The sequence below is a fragment of the Oryctolagus cuniculus genome, chromosome 15 (assembly GCF_964237555.1).
Source record: "Oryctolagus cuniculus chromosome 15, mOryCun1.1, whole genome shotgun sequence".
Taxonomy (NCBI): Eukaryota; Metazoa; Chordata; class Mammalia; order Lagomorpha; family Leporidae; genus Oryctolagus; species Oryctolagus cuniculus.
Genome location: NC_091446.1, coordinates 60,635,119 through 60,656,818, shown reverse-complemented (window position 1 = coordinate 60,656,818; position 21,700 = coordinate 60,635,119). Strand labels below are relative to the sequence as shown.

At 52.4% G+C, this 21,700-nt stretch overlaps 2 protein-coding genes across 6 annotated transcripts in view; one reads left to right on the top strand and one right to left on the bottom strand.

The window, feature by feature from the left end:
* STOX1 (storkhead box 1) overlaps nt 1–3,037 on the bottom strand; it is a 38,011-nt gene extending 34,974 nt beyond the window's left edge. For all 3 annotated transcript variants that reach the window (XM_002718450.5, XM_008270038.4, XM_008270037.4), the window contains exon 1: nt 2,696–3,037. In XM_002718450.5, coding sequence (XP_002718496.3) covers nt 2,696–3,005 — 310 coding nt within the window. In that variant the 5' untranslated portion in view covers nt 3,006–3,037. The remainder of the gene's footprint in view (nt 1–2,695) is intronic.
* Nucleotides 3,038–3,424: 387 nt separating this feature from the next.
* LOC138845374 (uncharacterized) lies at nt 3,425–21,685 on the top strand. 3 transcript variants are annotated; one of them, XM_070057774.1, is made up of 4 exons: nt 3,466–3,731; nt 4,018–4,114; nt 19,283–19,691; nt 20,556–20,752. In XM_070057774.1, the coding sequence occupies exons 1-4, from the start codon at nt 3,581–3,583 to the stop codon at nt 20,610–20,612; spliced, it is 714 nt and encodes a 237-aa protein (XP_069913875.1). In that variant the 5' UTR covers nt 3,466–3,580; the 3' UTR covers nt 20,613–20,752. The 3 variants fall into 3 exon arrangements, 2 of the variants coding, with proteins under 2 accessions (XP_069913876.1, XP_069913875.1); XR_011382427.1 differs by lacking the exons at nt 3,466–3,731; nt 4,018–4,114 and adding an exon at nt 21,428–21,685 and having other exon boundaries at nt 18,939–19,379; nt 19,497–19,691; nt 20,556–20,839; XM_070057775.1 differs by lacking the exon at nt 20,556–20,752 and having other exon boundaries at nt 3,425–3,731; nt 19,283–19,961.
* The last annotated feature ends 15 nt before the right edge of the window (nt 21,686–21,700 follow it).

The window sequence follows — 21,700 nt, the reverse complement described above, 5'->3', positions numbered from 1 at the left end:
AGCCTCTGGTCCAGAAGCCCAGGAGCAGGTCCCCTGTGGAACACAGCACTGGCTCTCCCTCCTGCCCTCTGCATTTTCTGTCTGAGCTGACCAGCAACGCTCAGTGTCCAAACACTTTTATGCAGGAGCAAATGAGCTTTGAAAAGCACCTTGGGGGTGGGGGAGGGATTTAGCCTAGCAGTTAAGGTGCTCACCCGGGCTGACTCCGGCTCCCTGCCAACGCAGACTCTGAGTGGCAGTGGTGCCGGCTGATGTAACTGGGTTCCTGCCACCCGTGTGGGAGACCTTAACAAGAGTTCCTGGCTTTGTGCTTCCGCCCCCGAGCCTGGCCCTGGCCCAGCCATTGTGTACATGTAGGGAGTAAACCAGTGGATGGGAGCATGCACTCTTAAAAAAAAAAAAAAATCACTAAGAGACCACAGTGATTTTCGTGTCCTTTACTAGCATGTGGCTCTGTCACGAAGCAGCTGGGCTCAGGCACCTGCAAGTCCACGGCAGCCCTTCCTTCGCCCCTTCCGGAAGCCAAGCTGCTGGAGACAGCAGACTGAACCTTCCAAATCCTTTAAGGGACAGCAGCTTCTCGGGCCTCCCCACCCTCTGGGAATGAGGAGCAGCCCCAGAACATCCCTGGGGCCTCTACTCCATGGATCTGACCCTGGGACCCCAAGGGAGGATGGCAATTAGCAGCCTTAGGCAAAACAATAGCACTCCCTCTTGCCCAGTATGCGCACCTATCTCTTCTCTTCCCTGGTCTTTGTCTTGCTCTTCAAAACGTCCTAATGGGCACTCTTGTCCAAATTCCTGTTAAGCGTCCACAGTCCTATCAGGACTCAGTTAAGCTTCAAAATCATTCCTGCCAAGAGACTCAAGTCGGGGGTCATGACCCCGGGGGCTGCACCCCCACGCAGCTTTGGCATGCTGAGTACTCAGCACTGGAGCACTGGCAGGAGGGCCTCAAACACAGTCCCTACCCTCCCCTGCCCCTCCGTCCTCTGTCCTCAGGTTCCCCTTTTCCATAGAACTAAGAATTCCTTTCTTCCCCAGGCAGGTCCTAGAAACCAGAATGCATTTCCCCCAGTGACAACCACAGACCCTGGAAGTAGTACCCTAGCCTTCCCCTGCCTTTCTCTGTAAGAGCTGGGCATAAAGAAACCACGGACTTTCCCCATCTGATAGACAACGAGCCCCTCATTTCGAAGGGGTCCTGTCCTGTGTCCAGGAGCAAGACAGGCCACACAGACAGGCCTGGCTGAGTCACTCGCACTGTCCACTACACCAGCTCAAACCCAACCCCATTCCTGCACGGCTATCCATTCTCCACGGAAGCTAAGTACAAAAACGGACAGTTCTGCCCAGGTCTTGGGTCTTCCTTTCCGAAGGCTTCCCCAAGCCATGTACAACTGCAATGAAATCACACTTTTGTCGGTGTGTCTCTTGCGTTAGGGGTGTCGGCCTCGCCCCTTACCATGGGGAGGAACTGTAGCCCTCCTCCAGGGCCCTGCGCCAGCACTCTGGGAGCAGCATCGCAGCTGCCTCTGACTTGGCACAAGCCCTCTCTCATTTCACCGCCAGGTCCAGGCGTCCCACTCCCCTCTGCAATACACTCCAGAGAGGGGCGGGGGCGGGGGGAGGCTGGAGAACGTAACTGCTAATTCAAACCAGAGAAACACAGGACACAGAACTGAAAAGAGGTTTTCATCCAGCCTGCCTGAAAGACTCCTGCCCCTGCCACTCTGAGGCTTCTGGTTCATGGCTCCCAGGGCCAGAAACCAGACAAAATGTGCATATGGTGGTTTCACAATGGCCCTAAGAAAAAACAGGGGGGGGGGGTTGGGACTGGGACAGACAGCATAGAGGTGAGAAGGCAAGGCTCACCCACTGGCCTGAGGCCCCGGCCGGGTGCAGGCATCCTCTCTCAGAGGATACCCAGGATCCGGTGCCTCGGCCGCCCTGGTCCTTGGGGACTAAAACAAAAAAAAATTTTTTTTATTTGCTTCTCACATAGAAGAGGAGGGTGAATGATGGACTAAGAGGGTTTCGTCCGGTAGAACTCAGAACTGGCCCAACTGGTGACAACACACCATCAAACGGCGCCCCCAAACCCACAGACAGATGCAGGCTGTTACTGGGAGCGCCTGGCACCGCCCCCTGAGCTTGGGGGCCCAGCCAGCGACCACTCACTAGTTGCTCAATGAGAAGCAGGCAAAACTGTTAGCTTGGGAAGGCGAAAGGTGAGATCCTCTCTATTCCGGTAATGAAATGAGATGTGTCAGCAGCGCCCCTCATTCCTTTTTCCCAAGCAGTTAACGACCCCAAACCTTCTGCTAGGACTGAACCAAGACCACCACACCATCCAGTACATCACGGACATGTGGTTCACACCAAGTCTGTAGTTTAAAAAAAGAAAAACCAACAACAACAAAAAAACACCCGGATTTGGCAGATTCTGGCCACCCCCCGACGGTACCCTTTCCAAGCACTCCCAAGGAACCCAGATAGGGGCCCCATCTTTTGGCCCTAGCTCTGTTCCGACTTCACTTTTCTAAGAAGAAACTCTGTCCTGCAGCAGCCTGTGCGATCCCCGGGAAGCGGCCAGCGGCACCTCGGGGCCTGGAGCGTCAGCACCCCAGCTGCAGGGGCAGCCACCCGGCCCCCAGCCCGCCCCCTAGTCCCTCCGCACCCGGCCCGCACTCACCCACCGCGCTGATGCAGAAGCCGCGCGGCGGGCGCAGCGCCCGGCGTCGCCAGGCGTCGCGCAGCACCTGCAGGCAGGCGGGGGGCGCGTGCACCAGCAGCACCCCGCGCCGCAGCCAGCCCTGGAAAGCCAGGCGCGAGGCGGCGCGCGCCAGCCGCGCGTTCCAGAAGCAGCGCGCGTTGGCCCGGCGGAAGGCGCGGAAGACCGCGCGACCGCCAGCCTCCTCGGCGACCCCCGCCGCCTCCTGCGCCTCGAGCCGGCGCAGTACCAGCGCCAGCGAGCCCGGCGCGAGCTGCACGGGCCGGGCCATGCCGAGCGCTCCGGGGAGCGCCGCACGCCCGGCGGGACGATCGGTCGACTGCGCGCGGCTGCGGCTGCCCGGGGAACGGGGCTCCAGGGGGCGGGGTCGGGGGTGGGGCGGCCGCTGCTCCGGCCCGCGGAGCCGGGGCGAGGGGATTGCACGCGCCCAGCTGCGGCTTCAGTCCGCGCGCGCCAGCCGCCGCCCCGCCCCCGCCCCCAGCGTCTCCCTTCACTTCCCAGGCGCCCCGCAGCTCCCCTTGCCTGCTGGGCCTGTCTTAGGGGGAGCCCACACCCGCTGGAGAGCGCGAGCTGCGGAGCCGGGAGTTCCGGAGCCGCCAGTACTGGGGTCGCTCCCCCTGAGGGGTCCCCCTCGGGCCGGGAGGCAGGAGGCGCAGGTGTGAGTCTTGGTTCTGCCCCTAGCCCGAGGACGCAACTCGTTCCCTTCTCTGGGCCTCAGAACAGTCCCAGTTACAAGGACTACGTTGGGGACCCTTTTACCCCCGCCTGTCTGAAGTGGTGCCCAGGGATAGCCAGACTCCGGGGGGGGGGGGGCAGGTGTTGCGGGGTCCGGGGGCGCCAGGCCCGATGTGGTCTGGAGATTCGCAAAAGACAGATACAGCCCCACCTGGGAGCCCCCAGGGGAGAAGGAAGAAGTTTGTGATCTTGTCGCTCACACAACAAAGAGGGACGACTGTGGTGCTTGGGATCAGAGCCTGGGACCGCGAGGACACGCTGGGTGAGGAAGAGGAGGAAGGCGTTGTGCTTAGTCCTGGGAAGCTAACTACAGGGGGAGCCCACAGAGGTGCTAGGCGAGACCTGGGGGTCGTTCCATCCCCCTATCCTACCCCACCCCACCCTCCAGCTGATCGTCACCCCCGACAGTGTAACAATTCGCCGTCATTATTAGTTGAGCTACTGCCCGTACTGAGTGGTAACTGACGGTTGTGATCAGAACAGCCAACACTTGGGGAACATCAAGTGCTGGGGGCATTGATTTCACAGCTCGGTGTTCCGTCCTGCAGGTTGCCTAACCTGGAATCCAAAATGCATCAAGACTCCAAACTCTCGGAGCTCTGGCTGGAGGCCTCCAAGCAGAAATTCCACACCTGTCATCGTTTGGTGAGTTAAATTCAAAATGCAGGTGGCGTGAAAATGCGTGAAATTACCACCAGGCTATGTGTGCAACATGAAATCTGTGTTTAGAATACTCTTTTATGTATATGCAAATATTCCCAAGATGGAGACTATCCTGAATGCAAAAACAGCTCTGGTTCCAAGCATTTCAGATAAGGGATACTCAACCTGTTTTCTTGTTTTTAACTGTTTTCACTTTATTTGAAAGAGAGAGCGCACTCTTCCAACTGTTGGCCCAGTCCCCAGATGCCCACAGCAGCGGAGGCCACCACAGGCTGAAGCCAGAACCCTGGAGTTGAATCCAGGTCTCCCACATGGGTGGCAGTAGCCATCACCTGCTGCCTCCCAGGATGCTCAGCAGCAGGGACCTAGAGTCTGAGGCCAGGCCCCTCGGTGTAGGATGCAGGCATCCGAGCATCATCCTAACCGCTGTGCCAAACCCCCGGCCTTTATTGTTACCCCTATTTTTTTTTTCCCCACAGAGGGAGAAATTGCAGCTAGCTGGATTAGGAAGTGTTTCCCAGCTACACAGGTAGAAATCAGACAACCGCCACGTCAGGTTTCCCTGAGGAAAATAAACCTGACTTAATTTGCAATTCAGACGTGCACACAAAGTTGAACTGTCTCCCCTCTGGATTCCGATTCTGGAATGGATGAGTGGAAGGAAGGAAAGAAGCAGTACACCAAGGACAAACGTAGTAAAACGCCTGTGCCTGATTGATTCCCCGGGGATGACCCCTCCTCCTCCCTGGGTTCTGGCTGGGCCGAGGGTGACCTCTCTGTGTTCCCCACGCTGAACAACTGTGACTTTGATCTCCCCATCTCTAGCATCTGGTGCAGTGTCTTGCTGTAATCGGAAGGGTGGTGATAATCTCCATCTACTCTCAGCTCGCCTTGTGGCTGGAACTGTAGTAGGGGTTCTACCCATGTGATCTGGCTTTATCTGCAGAAGCCATCCTCTAAAGGGGTGGTATTAGCGAGCCACAAGAGAAACAAGAGCTCGGCCAGTTCAGGTGGCTTGCCTATGAGAGCTACCCGGGGAAGCTGTGTTCACGGTATCTTCTTGCCCAACACACCAGGAGGCCAGGAGACCATCACCCTGACACAAGGGGCCACAGGTGTGAAAACTTGTCCCCAGCTTGATTCCTTCTGTGAACTGGAAATACACAGAGAGAAACAGGCTCTTGAGAGCAGAGGTAGTAGCCCTGCAGTGAGGATTCATGCCTGAAGCTGTGAGGTAGAACTGTCTTCAGCATTGAAAGCTTTTTACTAAGGTGTGTGAAATTCTTCTTTCATTGTATTTAAGGTGGCCAGTTAACAAAACAAGGTGCAGATAATGTGCAGGAGAAAAAGTTTTAAACCACAGCCATTTTTTTTTTCTCCAAAGGAAAAATACTCCCCAAATAGTCCCAAACACCTAACAAATGGAACAGTTCTTTGCAGTTAAATGGACTGGTATAGGCTCCCAACCTGGATGGTCTTTTTTTTTTTTTAATAAAAAGATTTATTTATTTACTTGAAAGGCAGAGTTACAGAGAGGCAGAGGCAGAGGCAGAGGCAGAGAGAGAGAATTCTTCCATCCACTGGTTCACTTCCCAGATGGATGCAACAGCCAGAGCTGGGCCAATCCAAAGCTGGGGTCAAGGAGCTTCTTCCAAGTTTCCCATGTAGGTACAGGGGCCCAAGAACTTGGACCATCCTCTACTGCTTTCCCAGGCCACAGCAGAGAGCTGGATCGGAAGTGGAGCAGCTAGAACTTGAACCGGCGCCCATATGGGATGCCGGCACTGCAGGCAGTGGCCCCTGGATGGTCTTATATGATGCAACGGAGCAGCAGCTTCTCAAGGGCCTTCTGTCCTTGTGGTCTTTGCAGACCACACACAGAAACATGTCAGATTTTAAAAATTCTTTATTTAAATTTAATTTGAAAGGCAGAGAGAAGGAAAGAGAGATCTTCCATTCACTGGTTCACTCCTCAGATTCCTACAACAGCCAGGGATGGCCAGGCTAAATCCAGAACTCAGTCCCTGTCTCACACATGGATAGCAGGGACCCGAGTCCTTGAGCCATCACCTGCTGCCTCCCAGGGTTGGAGGTAGAGGGGTTGGGACTCAAACTAGGCACTCTGATACGGGATGTGTGTGTCCTAGGCAGCAGCTTAACCTACTGTGCCACAGAACCTGCCCATCAAATTAATAAATAGAGACAGAACTGATACAAAATAATATCCAATGTGCATTTTTAGGTAAAATAGAAAATATTAGAATAGTGAGTATGGTATAGCTAAACCCACTACTTGCGGTTTTGTTTTTTTTTTAAGTGAGCACATATGTTCACATGCGGTGGAAGATGTCTGGAAGGATACATAAGAAGTTGGTGGTTGCTCCTAGAGCGCTTCCTCTCCATTTCCATCATGCCTTCCGCACCCCTCAAGTCCACAGCAAAAACTTTATGTTGCAGCCACACAACATTGCACCTCTGAGAACAAACCCTTGCTCTCACTATTTCCTTTTTTTTTTTTTTTTTTTTTTTTTTTTTTTTTTTGACAGGCAGAGTGGACAGTGAGAGAGAGAGACAGAGAGAAAGGTCTTCCTTTGCCGTTGGTTCACCCTCCAATGGCCGCCGCGGCCGGCGCGCTGCGGCCGGCGCGCTGCGGCCGGCACACCGCGCTGATCCGATGGCAGGAGCCAGGAGCCAGGTGCTTTTCCTGGTCTCCCATGGGGTGCAGGGCCCAAGCACCTGGGCCATCCTCCACTGCACTCCCTGGCCACAGCAGAGGGCTGGCCTGGAAGAGGGGCAACCGGGACAGAATCCAGCGCCCCGACCGGGACTAGAACCCGGTGTGCCGGCGCCGCTAGGCGGAGGATTAGCCTAGTGAGCCGCGGCGCCGGCCACTATTTCCTTTTATTTATTTATTTGAAAGAGTTACAGTGAGGGAGAGGCAGAGAGAGACAGAGACACAGCTTTGATCTGCTGGTTCACTCCCCAAATAGCTGCAATGGCCAGGGCTGGGCCAGGCCAAAACCAGGAGCCAGGAGCCTTATCTGGGTCTCCCATGTGGGAGCAGGGGCCCAAGCAATGGGCCCATCTGCTGCTGCCTTCCCAGGTGCACTGGCAGGGAGCTGGAATAGAAATGGAGCAGCCAGGTCTTTACCTGATGCGCCAACACACACTGCGTGTTTTGCCTGGAAGGCCTTTCCCATTTTCCACCAGGTGGTATCCTTACGAAACCCAGCTCGTAAAGTCTGTGACACATCCAGGCAGATTCCATCTGCTCTCAAGCACATTGTTAACTCTTTCTTAAGGCTTATTATGTGTTAAGGACTATAATATTTAGTTACCCATCTCATCAGGCCACCTGAGATTCCTGGAGGGCCTGGGTCTGGCCTGATTCATCGGTTGGGCCCCAGCATCTTGCCTGGTGTCTGGCATATAGATTCCTTCAACCTAAGTGGAATCCAGGTTAATTAGTACTTGATGCATGATAGCACTGCAGGTGTATCACTGGCTGATGTCACACACAGAAGAGTGTTTCTGGTTTGAATCACCTGGTGATCCAGTCGTCCATGGCCAGGGCAAGCCTCAGGAGCAGGCCTCCTTACATACCCAGACACTCGGGCTCAGGGGTTTCCTCTCAAGTATGTTTACAACACACATGTTGTTCTGGGCATGATGTTTAACCACTTTCAAACATTTTCACACCAAAATTGACAGCCTGAAGTTCTCAGAAAATCAGGCCATGACACTTAAGTCACTGGTTTAGAAAAAAATGTCCTCTTTGGATTCACTTTAGCTCAAACAACAGCTAGTCTTCCCCAGGCTGAAGCCAGGAGCCAGAACTCTGTCCTGGAATCCCACGTGGGTGGCAGGGGCCCAAGTACTGGGGCTGTCTTCTGCTGCCTTCTCAGCTACATCAGCAGGGAGCTGGATCAGAAGTGGGGCAGCCAGGACTCCAACCATCATCATTCCTATATAGGATTCTGTCCCAAGCAGCTGCCTAACCCCTGGATCACAGTGCCCACCTTCCACATTGTTTTTCAGATTGTCAGTTCATAGCCACATATGCTTTCTTCTTCTTTTTTTTTTTTAAGGTTTGTTTATTTATTTGAAAGGCAGAGACAGATCTTCCATCCACTGGTTCACTCCCCAACATGGCTACAACAGCCAGTGCTGGTCCAGGCCAAAGGCAAGAGCTTCTCCCAGGTCTCCCACATGGGTGGCAGGGTCCTAAATACTTGGGTCGTCTTCTGCTTTTCCCAGACGATTCATTACCAGGGAGCTGGAGCAGAAGTGGAGCAGGCGAGACACAAACTGGAGCCCGTATGGGATGCTGGAGTCCTAAGCAGTGGCTTTACCTGCCATGCCACAGTGCCATCCCCCACTTTTATTTTTCAAGTATCAGTGTGAGTATAAATTTTGTGATTTCGCTTTTTTGCTCTTCAGTAGAAATGATTACTAATCCTCAGATATCACCTCCTACAGTAAGGTAGCTCTGGGAAGCAAAGTGCTTGTAAAAAACACTAGCCAATAAGACACAAAAACATTGGTTTGAAAGATCTCCCAGCTGCAGATTCACTCCCCAAATGCCCGCCACAGCCAGGGCTGGGCCAGGCTGAAGCCAGAAGCCTTGGAATTCAGCCCAGGTCTCCCTGTGGTGAGCCACAGGGACCCAAGTACTTCAGCCATTACCTGCCGCCCAGGGTGTGCATTAGCAAGACATTGGCATGAAAAGTGGAGCCAGGATTTGAATCCAGGCGCTCTGATATAGGATGTGGGCATCTCAAGCAGTGTCTTAACCACTAGGCCAAACAGCTGCCCTCAATGTCACATTGTTCCTTGTGGGACAAAGATTCACTCTGAGAATACTGATTTTTTTTTTCTCCTTTAAGTAAACTAAATTGCATTGCACTTGTGTGCTTATGGCATTGCTTGGGTTGACTTGGACTCCTGTATGGATTAAGGAAGCCTCATATTGTAACCAACAAGGAACTTTGTTTCGTCTACTCCTGTTCCCCCCAGTTCTGCTGAGGCACATTTGATAATGACACTGTGGCCCACAAAAGCTACACAAGCAGGGCCAGGGTATGGTGTAGCAGATAAAGCTGCCGCCTATAATGCCGGAATCCCATATGGGTGCTGGTTCGAATCCTGGCTGCTCTACTTCCAGTCCAGCTCCCTGCTAGTGCATCTGGGAAAAGCAGTGGAAGATGGCCCAAGTCCTTGGGCCCCTGCTACCCACGTGGGAGACCTGGATGAAGCACCTGGCTTCAGCCTGGCCCAAATCTGGCCCTTGTGGCCATTTGGGGAGTGAACCAGTGGATGGAAGATCTCTCTCTTTCTCTGTGTAACTCTGATTTTCAAATAAATAAATACTAAAAAAAAAAAAAAAAAAAGGCAAGTGCCACTGCTAGGTGGTGGTCAGGCCAGGAGGGGAAGCAGAGAGGATCTCAGTTGTGGTCTGGAGCAGAGGGCAGCCCTCTGGCTGGAATCTGGCCCCCTGCCCATTTCTGTGTGGCCCGACAGCTAAGAGTGATTTTTTAAGTGAGGGGAAAGATAATGCTTCCTGACATGTGGAAACTACGTGAAACCCGAGTGTCGGTGTCAGTAAGTAAGGTGTTCCTGCAGCAGGCGCGCTGACTCGCTCGTCTTCTGTGTGCCTGCAAGAGACTCTGGGATCCAGAAAGCTGCCTGTGTTTTATTTCCTCTCTGGCCCTTTAAAGAACGAGCTTGCAGGTCTTTGGGCCGGAGCCCTATCAGTGCGGGGGCTCTGTAGAGCATGGCCGGACACACGGAAAGCATTAAGCACGGCTGGTGGGCCTCCTGGCCCTGCCCAGCCGCTTCCCATATAGGAGGCTGCTCACTTGCAAGAGGGAGACCTGGCAGCTGGCCTGTGTGTCCTCCAGGCCGCTTGCTGAGCTGGGAGGGGTTTCGGTCCCCACTGCCCGTTCAATCATGAGCCCCAGTGAGGCCTGTCAACAGGGAGACCAATTAGTGCCAGTCCTGGTGTGAAAGGTGTTTCCTTAAGCCAGAGCTGAGGTCGCCACCTCACTTCACACAAACAGTTCAGGGTCACAAGGTTGACCTGCACTGGAGTCAAAGCAAGGCTTACAAAGTGACAGGCTGACTCCCAGGCTCCTGGGGAGAGAAGCGTCCAGGAGGCCCCCGCATCGGCTGGGGGGACCTGCTGGCCTCTGTAAGTTTACCCGCAGGTTTCCCACAGATGTTTATGGCCGCACTTTATGGGAGCCGTGTGCAGTCATCAGCTTCCTTGGAATGTAATTGCAGAGCACTGGGCAGCCAGGCCTCTGCCTGAGACCTCTGAAATCTTTAGGGAGGCAGGGCCGCACCCCCAGGGACAGTGAACTCTCTTCTTTGATAAAGTGAACATACTTTTTGTTGAGGGTGGGGGAAGGTGCACTTACAGGTCATCTGTATTTGAAAGGCACAGTGACAGAGGAGAGGCAGAGAGAGAGAATCTTCTGTCCACTAGTTTACTCCTCAAATGACCACAATGGCCAGGGCTGGACCAGGCCAGAGCCAAGAGCTTCCTCCAGATCTCTCACAGAGGTGGCAGGGACCCAAGCACTTGGGCCATCTGCTGCTGCTTTCTCTAGGTCATTAGGGAACTGGATCAGAAGTGGAACAGCGGGGACATGAACCAGCACCCATATGGGGTGCCACCATGCAGGCAGTAGCTCTACCTGTCATGGCATAATGCTGGCCCCTTTTTTTTGCCTCTTGAATAAAATTTAAAAAAAAAAGTTTTGGGGCCAGTGTTGTGGCCCAGATGAGGCTCCTGGCCCTTGCAGCTACCTGGGGAATGAACCAGCAGATGGAAAATCTTTCTTCTCTGTTGCTGACTTTAAAATTAAAAAAAAAAAAATATTTATTTGAAAGGCAGAGTGACAAAGAGAAGGAAAGGTAGATCTTCCATCTGCTGGTTCATTTCCCAAATGGCCACAACAACCAGGTCTGTGCCAGGCTGAAGCCAGGAGCCAGGAACTGCTCCGATCTCTCACGTGGGTGGCAGGGCCGGGAACAGCATCGCTGCGTCTCCAGTCACATGGCAGGGAGCTGAATTATAAGCAGAGCAGCCAGGACTTGAATCGTCACTCTGATATGTAATATCAGCATTTCAAGTGGTGGCTTAACCTGCTGTGCCACAGTGCCAGCCCCTCAAATTAACTTTTTAAAAACTTAAAGGAGCAGGCATTGTGGTGCAGTGGTTAAGTCACTGCTTGGTTCACCTGCATCCCATATCAGAGTACCAGGTTCCAATCTGGCTTCTGACCCAGTTTCCTGCTAATATGCATCTGAAAAGCAGCAGGCAATAGCTTGAGTACTTGGACACCTGCCACTCATGTGGGAGACATATACTGAGTTACAGGCTCCTGGCTTCAGCCTGGCCCAACCCTTGTCAATGCAAGCATTTGGGGAGTGAGCCAGCAGGGGGAAGATGTCTTTCTGTCTTTGCCTTTCAAATAAAAAATGAAAAATAAGAGATTTTTTTAAAAAATCCAACACACAAGTGTTCATAGCAGTATGATTCATAATGGCCAAAAAATAGGAAGCTACATGTCCCTCAGCTAATGACAGATAAACAAAACAAGGTTTATACAGTGGAACAGTCATCAGGAATGAAGTACTGAGATACAGGATACAGGCAGTTTGGAGTGGCAACTTAATGCAGTACTACACAGCTCCTGCTCTAGGTTCCTCTCTCATGTTTGCACTGTGACACTGCCACTTATTTTTTTCCAGTTGTCATTTTGGATATAGACAAGTTAACAAGTAACTGCCGTCTCTGTAACCCTAACGTTAGTGCCATAATCTTGGGGAATGCAACCAAGTGAAGTAGAAATTTTCTTTAAAATCTTTGTCCTGTCCAAGCAAGTGCAGATGAGCTCCCAGGAACTGGTTCACTATTTGTTGTTTTAAAGATTTATCTATTTATGGCCAGTGCTGCGGCTCACTAGGCTAATCCTCTGCCTGTGGCGCTGGCACCCCAGGTTCTAGTCCCGGTCGGGGTGCCGGGTTCTGTCCCGGTTGCCCCTCTTCTAGTCCAGCTCTCTGTTGTGGCTCTGGAAGACAGTGGAGGATGGCCCAGGTCCTTGGGCCCTGCACCCGCATGGGAGACCAGGAGGAAGCACCTGGCTCCTACTTTGGATCGGGGCAGTGCACCACGGCCATAGCGGCCACTTAGGGGGGGTGAACCAACGGAAAAGGAAGACCTTTCTCTCTGTCTCTCTCTCTCTCTCTCACTGTGTAACTCTGCCTGTTTAAAAAAAAATAACAACAACAAAAAAGATTTATCTATGTATTTATTAGAGAAGCAGAGCAACAGAGACAGAGTACACACTTCATCTGCTGGTTCACATACCAAGTGAGCTGGGCCAAGCCAAAGCAAGGAGCCAGGACTCCATCCTGGTCCCCCAAGTAGGTGGCAGGAAGCCAAGTACTTGAGACATCCTCTGCTGCCTTCGCAGGGAGCTGGACTGGAAGCCGAGTGCAGGGTGTGCATGCATCGCAAGCGGTGGCTTAGCCTGTTTTGTCTCAACACCTGGCCCTGGTTTGCTGTTTATTAATGATGACTCTTTAGGTGGTGATGTTTACCAACACATCCTTCATAATGTAAAAGGAGAGTACTGCTGAGCGCCTGGGGACCAAGGCGTTTGTGCATCCCAACATTCACCTCTGGGCCTCATTTCCTAAGGTGGTTTTCAGCTGGAGGTTATCGGAGGCCCAAGGCAGTCACGAGCCAAACCTGACCAAGGCTCAGCACAGAAATAAATTGACTTAGCTTTAGAACAGCTTAGCTTTAGAACAGCAGGAATCTCATTTTACTCTAATCTCTGATTCTTTTTTTTTTTTTTAAGATTATTTATTTGAAAGAGAGCGTTACAGAGAGGCAAAGGCAGAGAGAGAGAATCCTCCATCCACTGGATCACTCCGCAGATGGCTGCAACAGCCAGAGCTGCGCCGATCCGAAGCCAGGAGCTTCCTTCAGGTCTCCCACATGGGTACAGGGGCCCAAGGACTTGGGCCATCTTCTGCTGCTTTCCCAGGCCATAGCAGAGAGCTGGATCGGAAGTGGAGCAGCCAGGTCTTGAACCTGGTGCCCAGGTGGGATGTGGCACTGCAGGCAGCAGCTTTACCCGCTACGCCACAGTGCCGGCCCCTAATTTCTGATTCTTGACATTGACGGTTGGCTAGTTCCCCTCTGCAAGCAGCAGCTCAGTGGTTAAACATGTATCTCCTGGAGACAGTTCCAGCAGCCAGATGAATGCCCCGAGTTTGTGAACCTGACAAAACCCTGGGATAAGTAACAGATGGATTTGGGAAATGGCATAAGCATAGCCTAAGGTCGGTGTACTTTGTGCCTTTTGGAAGAATGGTTCAGAGTCGGTTTTCTTTTAATTAAAAATTTATGTTCTAGCCAGAAAGAGCAAGTGGTCTTTGTGTGGCCAGGGACTGGCTTAACAACAGGTCTATGTATCTAAGAAAGAAAAGGAATGGCCGTTAAATATTAATTCTTTGTGTGTTAGAAGTAGGCTGTGCCCTTTGCCTGCCTGAAGATCTAAAAGGCTGGAGATCACCCAGAGCTCTCTTTGGAATCTTTGGAAACACAATCTTTTTCTTTTCTTCTTCTTTTTCTCTTCTTTTTCTCTTCCTCTTCCTCTTCTTCCTCTTCTTCTTCTTCTTCTTCTTCTTTTTTTTTTTTTTTTAGATTTATTTGAGAGGCAGAATTACAGGGACGGGGGAGGGGAGGCAGAGGGAGAAGTCTTCCATTCCGCTGGTTCGCTCTCCAAATGGCCACAACAGCTGGCTGGACCAGGCTGAAGCCAGGAGCCAGGAGCTTCTTCCAGGTCTCCCATGTGGGTGCAGGGGCCCAAGCACTTGGGCCATCTTCTACTGCTTTCCCAGGCCATAGCAGAGAGCTGGACTGGAAGAGGAGCAGCCAGGACTAGGACCAACGCCCATGTGGGATGCCGGCGCCGCAGGCAGAGGCTTAACCTACTAGGCCACAGCGCCTGCCCCTGGAAACAACACAGTCATACAGAAAAGACTGGGAGGCCAGGGTCAACGAGGAATCTGTTTTCCAAACTCGGATACGACCTTTGCAAAGGAGAATTTGTCATAGCAAACTAACTGCAACACTAACTTGTTTTTGCTTTTTATCTTGAATCCGAAAATTTTAAATCATTGTTAACAACTGCATGCAAATTACTCAATATTTAGTCTCTTTAGGTGTGAGAAACTTCTTTTTTTCAAAAGCTTAAACTCTGCAACCTGTGTCTTAATGGTGTCCCCTCCGTGACTTTCCATAGGAAGGCTGTCCCGGCGCTTTGGGACCAGATTCCAGGTCAGTTATGGCGGCAGCCCAACACGGGTGTCACCAGAGGCGAACTTTACACCTGATTTTGGAGCTCAGAGAACTTTTAGGGCAAAAAACCAAAACAAAACAAAAAACTAATTTACAAAAAAAGGAGGGGGGCTTCGAAAAAAAGTCCAATTCCAAGGTTACCTGAACACCCCCAGTTGGAGGGCTTGAACCAACTTGGTTCAGAGGCGCCCTCTCTCTTAAGCACATGCTGCTAATGAGGCCGTGGGAGTGCAGTAAAGGAGAGAGCGCAGCCGCCCTGCGGGGTGCTTTGATGTTAGGAAAGCCATCTGTTCTCAGGGCGTCGTAAAGCAGTGCCAGACACTCACAAGGTAATTGAGATAGCTCAATTTCGACTTCAACATATTTGTCAAGTTTAAATACCTTCATAAAAAGAGTAGACCTTTTAAAAATGTCCACTCAGGAAATACTGAGGGGAAAGCACCCAGTGGGAGTTGAGCTGGAAACTGTGGCGGCTCCAACGCTGGCCCAGGCCAACGCCGGGAGCCTCGGCTGTGTCTCCTATGTGGGTGCAGGGCCCAAACACTGAGGACATCTGTGCTGCTTTTTCCAGGCGCACTAGCAGGGAGCTGGATCAGCAGCGGAGCAGCTGGGACGTGAACCAGCACCCACACGGGATGCCTGTGTCGCAAGCCATGACTTTACCCACTATGCCACAGCGCCAGCCCCACATCCTGTGTATTCCTTAAGATGGTAGAATTAAATGACAAATTTGAGGGTTTAGAACTTAACATATATTTTATGTTTTTAAAAATTAAATCTTGAAAATTTATAATTTTTTTTAATTGAGAGAAACAGAAAAGTCTCATCTACTTGTTCACTCCCCAGGTGCCTGTAGCAGCCATGGAGCATGGTGCTGGGAAGGAAGGAGGGTGGAGATGGGAGGTGGTGGGAATCTAACCCACGTCTCCCACGTGGGCGGCAGGGTCTCAGCCATTTGAACCATCACCTGCTGCCTCGGAGTCTGTATTAGCGAGAAGCTGGAGTCAAGAGCCAGAGACAGGCATTGAATGTATGCGCTTCCTTATGGGCATGAGTGTGTTAATGCTAGGCCAAACACCCACCCCTCTGCTCTATCTTCGGTTCAAGGGCATGTGTATATATTTACACCCCTTAAACTCAACTACTGAGTAGATCCTGTCTTTCCAGAACCCAGGAAGACAAATAGTCCATGGAGCAACGACTTAGGAACGTCTAGATCAGCCAAATGAAGTTCCTCTGACCTTTGCCTTGCCCATTTAGAGCAATTTTTTTAGTAGTTTCTTCTCTGTTGATTAATTTATTTATTTGAAAGAACAATAGAGATCCTTCATCCCAGTCAGCTGCAACAGCCAGGGCTGAGCCAGGCCAAAGTCAGGAGCTTGGAACTCTATCTTGGGTCTCCCACATGGGTGCCAGGGCCCAAAGGACTTGGGCTGTCTCCCGTTGTTTTTCCATGTGCATTAGCAGGGAGCTGGATCAGAAGGGGAGTGGCTGGGACCCAAACTGCTGCACCAGTGAGGGATACAGCATCGCAGGCAGCAGCTTAACCCACTGTACCACAACCCCCCTGCATTAAGGCAGTTTCTTTAAGAAGGGCTGGCATTGTGGCATAGCAGGTAACGCTGCCACCTGCGATGCTGGTATCCCATATAGATGCCAGTTCAAGTCCCGGCTGCTCCACTTCCCATTCAGCTCCCTGCTAACGCGCCTGGGAAAGCAGCGGAGGATACCCCAAGTCCTTGGGTCCCTGCACCCACATGGGAGACCTGGAAGAAAAGAAGCTCCTGGCTTCTGCCTGGCCCAGCCCTGGCTGTTGCAGCCACTTGGGGAGTGAACCAGTGGATGGCTCTCTCTCTCTCTGCCTCTCCCTAACTGTGGCTTTCCAATAAATCTAGGGGAAAAAAAAGTTCGAGCTGGTGACAGAAGCTCCCCCTCTGCCTCCAGGAGAGAGCACAAGCACGGCTTCCTAGGGGCCTCAGGCAGGTGGCGCACCCTGGCTGGGCTGCCCAGAGCACCTGGCGCTGACAGTCCTCGCCTGCAACTCTCCTATCTTTCGGGGATCCTCCCTGACTGCCTCTGACACCTGCCCCTCACTACCTGTTTTCTGAGCCAAGCACTTACCCACTTAAATGACTAGGTTTGGGCATCCTCCTGTCATCTGCCCAACAGCAGAGTCAGTGGGGCTGCTGGGTCTCGGGCTTCCAGCCTCCGAAAGTGGGAGCAGATGAAGCCGCTTTTCTTCCTAAGTAGCCGGTGCGAGGCATTTCAAGACTAAGCATTTAATTCACTGTTGAAACTACTGGGGTGCGGAAGGGAAAGAGCTGGCACAGCAAGTTAAGCCGCTGCCTTGGACACCTGCATCCTGTATGAGTGCTGGTTCAAGCCCCGGCTGCTCCACTTCCCATCCAGGTCCCTGCTGGTCTGCCTGGATGGCAATGCAGGATCACCCAAGTGCTTGGGCCCCTGCACTAATGTGGGAGACCTAGATGGAGCTCCAGGCTCCTGGCTTTGGCCTGGCCAACCCCTGGCTGTTGCAGAGTGAACCAGCAGATCAGCACATGGAAGATCTCTGCCTAACTCTGCCTTTCAAATAAAATAAATCTTTTTTAAAAATTATTTATTTAAAAGAGTTAGAGAGAGGAAAGGCAGAGAGAGAGGTCTTCCATCTGCTGATTCACTCCCCAGTTGGCCACAACAGCCAGAGCTCTGATGATCCAAAGCTGGGAGCCAGGAGCTTCTTCCGGATCTCCCATGTGGGTGCAGGGACCGAAGGACTTGGGCCATCTTCTACTGCTTTCCCAGGCCATAGCAGAGAGCTGGGTCGGAAGTGGAGCAGTCGGAATTTGAACCGGTGCCCGTATGGGATGCCGGCACTGCAGGCGGCAGCTTTACCAGCTATGCCACAGTGCCGGCCCCTAAAATAAATCTTAAAAAAAAAAAAAAGTACTCTGGAGGCGAGCTTGGCTTAGCAATTAAGATGCTGCTCAAGACAGCTGCATCCTGTATCTGAGTGCCTAGGTTCAAGCCCCTGCTCTGCTTCCAATTCCAGCTCCCTGCTAATCCAGGGTCCTGGGAGGCAGCAGACCACTGCCGAGGTATTTAGGTTCCTGCTACCTGGGTAGGAGACATGGATTGAGTTCCCTGGTTTGATTTTGGCTTGGCACTGCTGCAGGCATTTGGGGAATGAAGCAGTGTATGTTAAGTTTCTGTCTTTCAAATAGATAAGTACATTTTTTTAAAACATCTTTGCAATTTTTTAAAATTTGACAGCTAGAGTTAGACAGTGAGAGAGACAGAGAAGTCTTCCTTCCATGTGTTCACCCCCCAAATGGCCACCACAGCCAGAGCTAAGCCGAAGCCAGGAGCCAGGTGCTTCTTCCTGGTCTCCCAGGGGGTGCAGGGCCCAAGCACTTGGGCCATCCTCCACTACACACCCGGGCCACAGCAGAGAGCTAGCTTGGAAGAGGGGCAACCGGGACTAGAACCCGGTGTGCCGGCGCCGCTAGGTGGATGATTAGCCTATTGAGCCGCGGCGCCGGCCCCAAGTACATTTTTTAATAATCTTTTTTAAGTACTCTGGGACCCCGAATTTAATCTTCATCGATGTACAAGCCTGAAGACTGTCTTCTACCTAGTGAACAGCAAAGGCAGCTCAATGTTACCCACAAGGCGACCAAATCTAATAACCCTGTGTTTCAGTTTGCCCTAGACATGGCTCGTACCTGGCGTGTAATTATTCTTGGCACTTTGCATCTGCCTCAAAAGGTTCTCAGTTTAGAAATCACTTAATAGCTAGCTCTGTAAATAGGACGTAAAACGAGGCAGTGAAATTACAGGGCAGGCCCGGCACGACGCTGCCCTCTCCTGGAGGAGCTTTCTAGCCGGGCTGGGGGTGGCTCTGGGATCCTCCCCTTCCAGGGTGAAGGCCCTAAGACCTGGTGGGGGGTGGGCAACGGTGTGAGCCTGACACAGCTGCAGCCGGGGAACACGGGGGAATGCACAGGTGTTTTAATCACGGACCAGTGCTGCTTGTTGACTCCTGTGCCAGTTAACACTGTGCTCCAGCTGACCAGGCAGCTGCCACCAGTCCCCACCGTGAGCAAAGAGAACTGTCCCCAACTGGACTTCTGAGGGCTTTCTCTGAGCCCTCTTGGACTTTGAGCTCTCACAGGGTGACAACTGGCACAGTTGGCAGGATCTTCCAAAGGTTTCCCCCATAGTAGGAATTACTACAATCGGGAACTTTAAAGTGGGAGCATTGTCAGCCCCCGCCCCCAACCCCACCCCTGGGGGCCATTGGCTGTGTGGCTCCAGACTGCCCAGCTGTTGAATGGCTGAGGACTATGGCGTGAATACTGGAATCTCCCCAAATGCCAGCAGATCTGTTAGAAACCCCACAGGCTGAGGCGAGCACTGTAACACAGCGGGGTAATCCACCTCGTGCAACCCAGCATCCCTGAGTGCTGCTTCTAGTCCCAGCTGTTTAGCCTCTGACCCAGCTCCCCACAAATGTGCCTGGGGAAGCAGCAGATGGCCCAGATCCTCGCCCCACACGGGAGACCAGGGTGAAGTTCCAGGCTCTCATCTCTGGCCTGGCCCAGCCCTGGCCTGGTAGTCATTTGGGGAGTGAAACAGCAGTTAGAAAACTTTTCTCCTTCTATTGCTCTGCTTTTCTCAAAATATTTTCAGATCTTTTTAATTCATGGGGGAATGGTTATAAGAGTGTTTACCTGATTATCATTTCTCAGTGGAATTTACTACTACTGCAGGGTTGACCTCGACTTGGTGCCGGTGAGCTTGTGGCAGCTGCTGCGGGGAGACAAGATTATCTTCCCACCAATCCTGGGACAGACGAAAGCAGAACAGGTGCGGATGGTAAAGCAGACCCCTTCCAAGCCCTCACCCGAGGTGCAGGGTGTTCAGGGGTCTGGAGGTAAGGGGCACATGAGGAGAGGGGTGACAGCAGCGCCACATCTCCTGCAGGAAGAAGCCTCTCTTGGCTTCAGCACAAGGACCAGGTTGAGACCCTGCTCCAGAGCCCTGTGGGCGCCTCAGTGGACCACTGGCCTGTCACGCGTTGAGCCTGCTATCCACTGGGGCTCACCCTCTGAAGTGCTGAGTCTGACCCCGACCCACAGCTTGGAGCTGGAGCCGGAGCCCCACCCAGACATCGGCTTGGTGAGTCTCTCGGCCTCTCGCCTCCCTTGTGCTGGAGTCTATTTGGCCTCCTTCCCTTCTACTGGTAACTTTCAGGAAGGTTCACATCAGACAGCTCAGTTGGTGGCTGCATCTAGGTGCTGAGTGAGAAAGTGGTGTGGGGTCTCATGACCCAGCCTGAACTGCTGTGAGATCTGAGGGTACTTGGGCAGCTCTCACCACATTTGACGTCACTGGTTCAGTGCACAGGGGCCCGGGGGATGCCTGGGTGATTTGTGTGAGATCCTGGGAAACTGCCAGTTCATTCCCACGGACTCGCCCCTTGGCTGCCGCCTTAAAATTGGCCCTAGCTAAAAAAGACAAAAGGCATGTTGAGGGAGATGATGGGAGAAAGGCTCTGGAGGCTCCCACCTCACTGGTGCAACACAGGCCTTGAAGGTCGGAATTGCTTAAGGTCTTGCAAGGCCGACTCTTCGTGATGGAGCTTCCGGTTCACCCTGTTGGTGGCAGACATCGGCACTGCACACATGGTGTTGGTCTTGGAGGTTATAGAACTCGAAGAGTTAGGGGTGCTGGCAGCTTCCATAGAGATTTGAAACCAGGTGTTGTGCTGCAGGGCTGGAGCCTGTGTGAAGGAACCCCAGAATGGTAGAGGGTTCAGCGATGTGAGACATCAGGCCAGCCTGCAGGGGCCCCAGCAGATGGGGCAGCAAAGAAGGCTGCCAGGCAGGTGGATACGGCAAGGGTCCCAATTGCCCTCCTAGTGACGAGGATGGCCACCCAGGACCCCCTTTGCTCAGCCCCGCTGAGATGGTTTATGAGAGGCCCTTTCTCAATTCTGACATCCTCTTTGATTCAGTTTTATGTAGAAAAATGTTTTTGCAGGGATTCCAGCCATTGCCGAAGCCTGGTGGTGAACCTGCACCTCTAATCCGTCAGTAAAGGATGTTCGTTCCCTGGCTAGCCACGGTCCATGCTGACAGGGTGGGGAGGCATTAGAAGGCCTTCCTCCTTCAGCCTCTCCCATGAAGGTGAAGGATGGAACTCCGAGGGCAAATGCCGCATGGAGGAGCTGACTGCTGCAGCCCCTGCTCAGCTGCAAATTCACAGCCCAGAGCCAACATCTGACCGTCATGGGTGCAGACAACAATCTGCTCCTTCCAGTGCAGGTAGCTACTGGGCAAAGAAGAGCACACTCAGGTGGCCTTGGTAGGTGCAGCTGGAACTATCCTGTTGCTCCCTTCTAGCCCCTCAGGGGAGGGCCCGATACACAACCTGGCTCTAAGTCCCCAAGCACAGGGGCCTGGGGTAGAGAAATACACTGCCATCACCCAGGAGCACACTTGCTCCAAAGGGAACCTTTGTCCTCTGTAACCATCCAAGTACACCTTTAGTATTTCAGCTAACTTGCCCAGAGTAGGTGACCCCTAAAGACCGTGGCATGGTGGCCCAGGACACGCCCCTCACATGGTGTCAGAACTGTGTTGCTGTATGCCCTCTGCTGGCCTCTACTAACACCTGTTAAACATCTCTCTCCGTCCCCAATCCTATTTTAGGTAATGGCTTTTTAAAGAGTGGCCCAGGACCCTGACTCTGGGAAGTCTGCCTGCTGGGTGTTTTTAGAATTTCCTCTGGCTTGCCCATGCGTAGCCACAGCAAGTGCTACAGCTTTGACCTACTTCCAGCAGTGGGGAAAGACCAGTGACTTAGGACACAGATAAGGGCATCAACTAATCTGTTGTCTTTAAATATTTTAGATTTCCACTTATGCTGAGAGCACGCTTTCCAAGGAATTATGGATGATGACTGGATTAGTGAGGTCTCACTCTGCTCACACAAGAAAGGTGAGGAAGGACGAGCACAGAGTTGGCTCTGGTTAGTCTTGCCACTATGTTTTTGGAATCCTTGGCACACAACTTTTTTCAACTATAAACTGAAGTTATTATATAAAAGCATTCAACAAACCTATAAAAATCTGTCATCCAAATGCAGATGTTACTAGATTAATACCAAAAGCACTTCTGAAATTT

Bases quoted from the DNA above. Each gene is read 5' to 3' on its own strand.
- LOC138845374 (XM_070057775.1), top strand. From the start codon at position 3,581: ATGTGGTCTGGAGATTCGCAAAAGACAGATACAGCCCCACCTGGGAGC. The intron at 3,732-4,017 runs GTGAGGAAGAGG...TCCGTCCTGCAG, and splicing joins GGACCGCGAGGACACGCTGG to GTTGCCTAACCTGGAATCCA. The intron at 4,115-19,282 runs GTGAGTTAAATT...CTACTACTGCAG, and splicing joins TCCACACCTGTCATCGTTTG to GGTTGACCTCGACTTGGTGC.